General features: G+C 53.1%; 1 protein-coding gene across 1 annotated transcript; it reads left to right on the top strand.

The window, feature by feature from the left end:
- Window positions 1–2,544: 2,544 nt before the first annotated feature.
- LOC101639873 (upregulator of cell proliferation) lies at window positions 2,545–5,430 on the top strand (the record flags this gene model as incomplete). The annotated part of the gene is made up of 1 exon (XM_004708189.2): window positions 2,545–5,430. A coding segment is annotated over one exon (2,634 nt), but the record flags the coding sequence as incomplete, so codon positions are not given.
- Between the last annotated feature and the right edge of the window lie 2,292 nt (window positions 5,431–7,722).

A 7,722-nucleotide genomic window follows, 5' to 3' on the forward strand; every position in this document is an offset into this window, starting at 1 on the left:
GCCCTGGCCCCAAAGTCCACCTTCAGCATTCCCTGGGGACCTCGCTGCTCCGTTCCCTTGCTGTTCTGTTGCACCCCTTAGTTGTTTTGCTTCAGTGTGGCGGGATCAGATCGGGCGCAGTTCGCACACTGTGTCTCCAGTGTTGTCCCCTGTAGGGCTATGGGTTAGTGAGGGGCGTCATGTCTCATAGTGGGCCCAGCCTTGTGGTCCTTTCTGTGGACTGGCTGCTCTAACTGGGAACATCATCCTCATGGCCTGGTGGGCCAGGATGTGCTCCACTGTCTCCTCCTCCCCCTTCATCTGCTCCCATGTACTCTGATCAGATATATCCCTCTCCGGGAGCTGCAGATTCAATGCCATCCTTTGAAGTAAATTCTTCTGGGGGGAGGGACAGGTGTCCAATAGTAGTTGGGATTGGGGCCGGCCCCTCAGACCTCTGCACTAGTTCCTGCTGTTCACCCTTTCTCTCTATTTTTTTTCCATGTCTCTTCTAGCTTTAAGGAGCCCTGGTGGTATTGTGGGTTATTCATTGGGCTGCTAACCACAGGTCATTAGTTCAAATCCATTAGCTGCTCCTCTGGAGGAAGATGAGGTTTCCTGCTCCCATAAAGATTTACCGCTTCCAGATGCCAAGGGGGAAGTTCTACTCTGTCTTACAGGGCTGCTATGAGTGAATTAGAATGAACTCAATGCCAGTAAATTTGTTTGGCTTCTAGGTTCAGGTTCTATTGAGAAGGAAATATTATGTAGGATGAGGGGATACATCAAAACCACCTGTGAAGGCAGGGAAGGTAGGTCACTCGGACTGAGGATGCATCCATCAGTTCACTCCTTCTATATCATTCACATTTAGATGTCTTGCCAAAACAAAATTCCTGGGAGCTTGTTAACAAGATCCAATAACTAGACTCCACCCCAACATTGTAGGTGGGCATCTTTGGAGGTGAAAATCAGGAAGTAAGTTCTACAGTGATTCTGATGTATGGCCATGTTATAACCATTGATCTGGTGCTGCATTTACAGATCAGAAGCCGTAGGCCCTTAGGCCCTACACTGCCAAGCACCTTGCCCAGGCTCACATGGACTGAGTGGATATACAAATAGGTTGTGTTTGCTCTGACTTTTCCTCATTGCTTTCTACTAACATGCTGTTAAAAAGTAAAAAGCCTGGCCTCAATGTCCTTGCTTTGACACAGGCAGAACTTCTAGTGACATCTCCACAGTATTTCCTCCACAGCATGACCTTCACACAGCGCCTTGTGGCTTTCACAACACGCTTTTGCACCAGTGCCCTGTCCTCTCTAGGACTGCACTCATACTGCTCTGGAGCTCTCTCTGCCCCTGGAGGGTAAAATCTGAAAAAAGACACTAGTCAATAGATTGAGAACCTGCAAGGGAATTCGATATGCATGTTCCAGTGCTGTGAGTCCGTCCCATTAGTCACATAGGGAGTGCCTTGAATCATTAACTTGACTAACTTGGTAGACATCTGAAGATGCGCTGCTCAGTGCAAGCGGCTCCTTGTGAGCATTTTGGGCAACGGTCACAGATTGGCTTCCTTGCTTGAGAAAGGAGCTGGGATAAAACCTGGGGTTCAGAGAAACTCGTATCTATTTATTTTGTGTACTTATATTTCACAGGTAGTAACCAGATCCAGTAAGGAAGCTGGTCAGGAGCAGGGAATGGGTGGGAAATGAGAAGAACAGTGTGGCCCACCTGGAAAGTAGCCTGACTGCTCCAAGCACTTAGCAGCTGTGAGAATTAATCTTGTATCAGGCACTCTTTGAAGATCTGCCCAATGACATGCAGATTTATTCATAGTCCGTTCCCCAAATTTTAATACAGTAAAAAATTTAAAACTATTATTGGTGTCAAATATTTTAAATGGCAGTTACGCTAGGATTTCTGATGATCTGTGCCTAGTCATAAGGAGTGATGCTCCGCTCTTGTGGTACAATTGGTAAGCACTCGGTTGCTCACCAGAAGGTTTCTCCATGGGAGGAAAGGGCTGATGATCAGTTCCCATAAAGATGTCAGCCTAGGGACCCCCCTTGGAGTCATTCTACGCTCACTGTGGGTCAGGCGCACACAGCAACATGCTTTATAGTATCCCCGTTTCCAGTTTTCTTTTTTAAACCCTCCAATTTATTTGTAAAGAGGAAATAGCATTAACTGGAAAATTATGGAGTGAATTGAAGACTTCTGCTGACAGCTTGAGTGAGCTTTTGGTGTTTTAAGAAACACCAGAAATCCAGATTTTTACGTGAAATCACCCAATTCTTAAGTATAGCCAAGAGTTTTCTTTTTCTTCTTTTGTTTTTTGATGCCAATTATTTTTGGCTGGGCTTGACATTTGACCTAAATCTATTTTACTCCAGTGTCTAGGTCCAGAGCACCTGCTCTGGTCAGGCCAGCCGGCTGTGACCTGCCTGGTGACGTGGCACAATCTCCATCCTTCCCACCGCCTCCTGAATGGAGGCATTGGGAATCTGCCCTCCTGCTGGGCTCTCCGTCTCCAACTCCATTCTAGCCCCCTGACCTGGGTGTGCGGTGTGGGCACTTATCTGTTCATTTCTTTCTCTAGTGGAGAGAAGCCGGCTGCAAGAAATGCTATCACTTCTGGGGCTAGAGGCCTATCAGGTGCAGAAACTCAGCCTCCAGACTTCCCTGCAGATCAGCTCTGACAGCATGAAGAACTGGGCCCCTCAGGTGCCCAAAGACTTGCCCTGGAACTTTCTAAGGAAGCTCCAGGCCCTCAATGCCGAGGCCAGAAACACCACCATGGTGCTGGATGTGCCCCCGGAAGCCCGGCCTGGGGAAAAGGAGGGCCACCTGGAGGAGGAGGTCCTGTACTGGGACACTGCTGATGACGTTTCTGCTGACATCTACTCCTTCTCGGAGCTGCCTACCCCGGACACCCCAGTGAACCCGCTGGACCTCCTCTGCGCCCTGTTGCTTTCCTCAGACGGCTTCCTGCAGCAGGACATCGTCTTAAAGATGCTCCTCTGTCAGTTTGCTCTCCCCCTTGTGCTGCCGGACTCAGAGAACCACTACCACGTGTTTCTGCTGTGGGCCCTGCGGGGCCTAGTGCGGACATGGTGGTCACAGCCCATGCGGGGGCCGGGAAGTTTCAAGGAGGACAGCGTGGTCCTCCCCAGGATGCCCACCTTTACCTTTGTCCGCATGGACGTGAGCAGTAACTCCAAGTCGCAGCTGCTCAATGCCATCCTCAGCCCAAGCCATAAACCCCGGGACTGCTTCTGGCATCGGGACCTGAACTTGGGCGCCAGCCCGCGGGAGATCGCAGATGGCCTGGTTGAAATCTCCTGGTTTTTCCCAAGTGGCCGGGAGGATGTGGACATCTTCTCGGAGCCCGTGGCCTTCCTAAACTTGAGAGGCGACATTGGGTCTCACTGGCTGCAGTTTAAGCTGTTGGCGGACATCTCCTCTGCCGTCTTTATCCTGACGGACAACATCAGTAAGAAGGAGTACAAACTGTTGCTCTCGATGAAGGAGTCGAACACCAAATACTATTTTATCCTGAGCCCCTACCGAGGCAAGCGGAACACCAACCTGAGGTTCCTGAATAAACTGATCCCCGTGCTGAAAATGGACTACTCGCATGTCCTGGTGAAGGTCAGCAGCACGGACAACGAGAGCTTTGTGCGGAGGCTCCAGTCCATCGTGCGCTGCGTGATGCGGTCGCCGTGCAGGAGAGTGTCGGTGGAGGACATGGCCAACGCCGCGCGCAAGCTGGGCCTCAGAGTGGACGAAGACTGCGAGGAGTGTCAGAAGGCCAAGGAGCGGATGGAGAAAATTACCAGGAAAATCCGCGACCCCGACGCCTACCGAAGGGAGGAGCTGCGGCTGCAGGGGGAGGCCTGGCGGAAGGTGGCGCTGGTGGAAAAGGAGCTCTCTCGTCTTCAGTGGGTTGGAGACCCTCCGGAGACGTGCAGGTCTGAGCTGAGGGGCAGGGTCCTGGAACTTCGAGCGCAGCAGAACAGCCTCGACCCCACCTGGGGGTTGCAAGAGTTTATCAGGGGCATCAGCTGCCCCTCACAGGGGGAGAAGCAATACTTCCTGAGATGGATGGAGTTGGGCCTGGCCAGGCTCGGGCAGCAGAGGCTCAGGCCCCCTCCAGAGACGCTCCTCAGCCTGAGGGCCAAGCACTGCGGGGTTGTGGATGCTACAGAGCTGCTCTGGCCCGAACCCCTCGGGGTGGAGCACTTCCTGCGGGAAATGGGACAGTTTTATGAAGCAGAAAGCTGCCTGGTTGAGGCTGGGAAGTTACCAGCCAGCCAGCGGCGGTTCACCCACTTCCCAGGCCTGGCCTTGGAGCTGCTGCTGCGGGGGTTCCCCCTGGAGCTGGTGGACGGGGCCAGCCTCAGTGTCCCCCTGCGCTGGGTCACTGGGCTGCTCAAGGAGCTGCAGGCTCGGCTGGAGAGAAGGTCGCGCCTGGTGGTGCTGTCAGCCCTGGGCATACCGGGCACGGGCAAGTCCACACTGCTGAACACCATGTTTGGGCTGCGGTTTGCTGCCGGCAAGAGCAGCAGCCCCCGGGGGGCCTTCATGCAGCTTGTGGAAGTGACGGAGAGTTTCAGCCAGGACCTGGGTTGTGACCATATCCTGGTGATCGACTCGGGAGGGTGGCTTGGGGGGGCGCTGACCACAGCGGGAGAGCGGTTTGAGTCGGAGGCCTCTCTGGCCACACTGATTATGGGACTGAGCAACGTCACGGTGGTCAGCTTAGCGGAAACGAGGGATGTCCCCCTGGCTCTTCTGCACGCGTTCCTGAGGCTGGAGACCAGCGGGCACACCCCCAGCTATCAGTTTGTCTACCAAAACCTCCATGGCCCATCTGCCGCCAGCCCCCAGCTGAGAGATGGGAAGCAGTGCTCAGAGCCCCTGAGTGAGGGGGGTCTGCCTTTGGCCTGTGGGGAAGCACGAGGAGACGGTGTCCGGACACTGGCTAATGTGGCCTTTGGTGACCCAGAGAAACAGCACGTGTGGCACATTCCTGGCCTGTGGCATGGGGTCCCCCCCATGGCTCCGGTGAGTTTGGGATACAGTGAAGCCATCTTTGAGTTGAAGAGATGCATGCTGGAAAACATCAGGAATGGTCTATCCAACCAACACAAAAACATCCAGCAGCTCATTGAGCTGGTGACGCAACTGTGAGTTCCACGAGAAAAGACATTCAGCTGTCGGAGGGCTGCTATGTGGGGCCCGTGTGGAGCACGAGTGGGCTTCCATGTGGGGCACATCACAGGGTAGCGATGCCTCAGTCCTGAACTGAGGCCTGGTAAGAACCGCTGGCACCCGATCCAGCCTGAGAAAGAAGACAAGCAATAGGTCAGGAGCCTGGCATCTCCTGAACAGTGTTTTCAAAATAAGGGGGCAGCCTCGCAGAGGAACTCCAAGGGGTCCGGGGGGGGAGGGGGGGGGCGCACATGGGCAAGCAGGGATCTGTTCGCTGGCTCTGAGCCCCTTGAAGGCTCTTCTGACCACATTCCTGCAGCCCGGGGAGGTGAGTAGCTGCCCTCAGTCCCTCTAGGCCCTGGCAGCGGGAGCCATCCGGGAGAGAGGTTGGTGACATTATCCTGAGCATGCAGAAGCAGGCCTCTCCTCTGCTGGCGCCAGGAGAGAAGGTTGGGTAATGTGACCTGCCCCGTTACGGGTGTGCCACCTAGGCATGCAAGGCACGGCCAGCGAGCCCTTCCTGAGACCCCTCCTCCCCCCAGGAAGAGTTGCCTGCCCCCTTTTGTGCCCCACAGCACTTTGTTGATACCTCTATGACGACACTCAACACAACGTATTGTAATGTATCTGTTTACATGTTTGCCGCTCCTCCTAGACTGTGAGCTCCTTGAGGGTAGGGGCCGTGTATTATCCAACTTTGTACCCCCGGCACAGTGCCTGGCACACTGTAGGCACTAAATAAATGTTTGTTCAATCAAAGAAGTGAAAGTGAGTGCACCTGGGCAGTGATGGGCAGCCATGAACGTCCCCCTCCCCACCCACCGCCACCTCACCAAGCCAGAACTGAGAGAGGGTGACAAGTGTTGGGGGCTGGGGGAAGAGGCTGGGTAAAGAGTGTCTGAAGTGGTGACCACCTCAGAGAAGTGTCATTTTATAAGGCCTGCTATGCCCTTGTCGAGCAGGTTTGCACTGGAAACTCAAAAATTGTTGTGTTCGCCCTTAGAAACAGCAGGGGCAGGCTGGAAGTGCCAGAGGCAGAGACAAATAGGATGCCAGGAGGCAGACTGAATGGGATTCCGTGGAATGCGATGTGAGTATTTGGTAGCAAAATAGGGCCTCAGCAGTAAAGGTTTTGTAGTCAAGAATGCAAACCCATGCTCAGAATTTTGCATGGACAGAAATGTGCCACACTCCTCCCAGTCCCCACTGCTCACCCCACCAAGGCCAGCTCCCGTCTAAAGGACAGGCTCTCAGGCTTGGGGTCAACTTTTCCATCATGCTAGAGTAACCTGCTGTCATCAGTCTACGGCTGCTTGCTGCTCCGGCATCAATTTCTTTCTATAATCATCCAGCCTAGGGTTCAACTATTTAAAAATGTAAAAACCATTCAGCTTTTTAAAAAAAAGCGATATGGGCCATTTGGCCCATGGACCATAGTTTGCTGATCTGGTCAGAATTTCTTGTGTTCTCCATACGAATTCCAAACCCCTCACCTCCTTGCCTCTTTTCATGTGGTTCCTTTGGCTAAGATGTTCCATGTCCCCATTCTAGACACCATGTGTTTGTTTTGAAGCTCTTCATTGTGAACTGGGGAAGGCTGACCCAGAGCACCCTAAGTTTGGCATTCAGCAGCGCACACACACGGGTCCCCTGATTCCTTGCCCCCCCTCCACGGAGCCTCAGCCGACCCCGCTGCCTCCCTGATGTCCGGTTTCCAGTCCTCCTCCTCTCTGGCCCTTCTGAACTCCTTCCTCAGGTAAATGTTGCCCTTTCGATCTCAAATGGTTGATTGTTCTGAGATGTGCCCGTCATCTTGCCAGCTGTGTTGTCTTCGTAGCACGATCGGGATAGTCACCAAGGAGAAGGCAGGTGTGTAGCTCTGGTCTCCTCTTGGTTACTAATGTCACTGTCCTCCTAAGCCTGACTGAGGCCCGGGCCATGAACACCCTGTGACATCTGTGTTTGATCTTGGCTGCCCATTTTTTTTTGGACTTCTGCCCTTGGTCCAGAACTGTCTGCCTTGGCTGCTTGCCTAACCTCCGATTTTGGAATGGAGCCCAGTAAAAGTCTCTCACCTGCAACTTCACCGAGCCTCCTGGTGCTGGGCTTGCCTAGCTGCTGGGACAGTGCCACTGTGGATATGAACGAGCGCTCTCTCCCTCTCTCTCTCTTCTCTCTCTTTCTCTGATGTGAGATGACTGTTTTGGCTCTATTGATTGGCCAAGTTATATTTCTCATAAATTCATAAGTTTTCACTTTATTTGGAAACTTTTATAAAGTGGTTAATGTGAGGCCCCCTTCCTTGAAAGAGAGGTTTTGTGTTTGCTGTACTAAAGGGGGGCAAAGACTTCTCAGATACAGCTGGGGATAAAATCTTGGCCCTTGACAAATTCACCAGTACAAATAATCCTTTGGTGAGGCCGCACAACAATGGGTTAGCCCTTCTCACCTCACACTTTTCACAGGGGTGTGTGTATGCAAATATCTTCACAGGCACTCCAAAGCATCCCTTCATCCCCCCAG

This window comes from Echinops telfairi, unplaced genomic scaffold (genome assembly GCF_000313985.2).
Source record: "Echinops telfairi isolate 266 unplaced genomic scaffold, ASM31398v2 ScPeMD7_7;HRSCAF=31, whole genome shotgun sequence".
Taxonomy (NCBI): domain Eukaryota; kingdom Metazoa; phylum Chordata; class Mammalia; order Afrosoricida; family Tenrecidae; genus Echinops; species Echinops telfairi.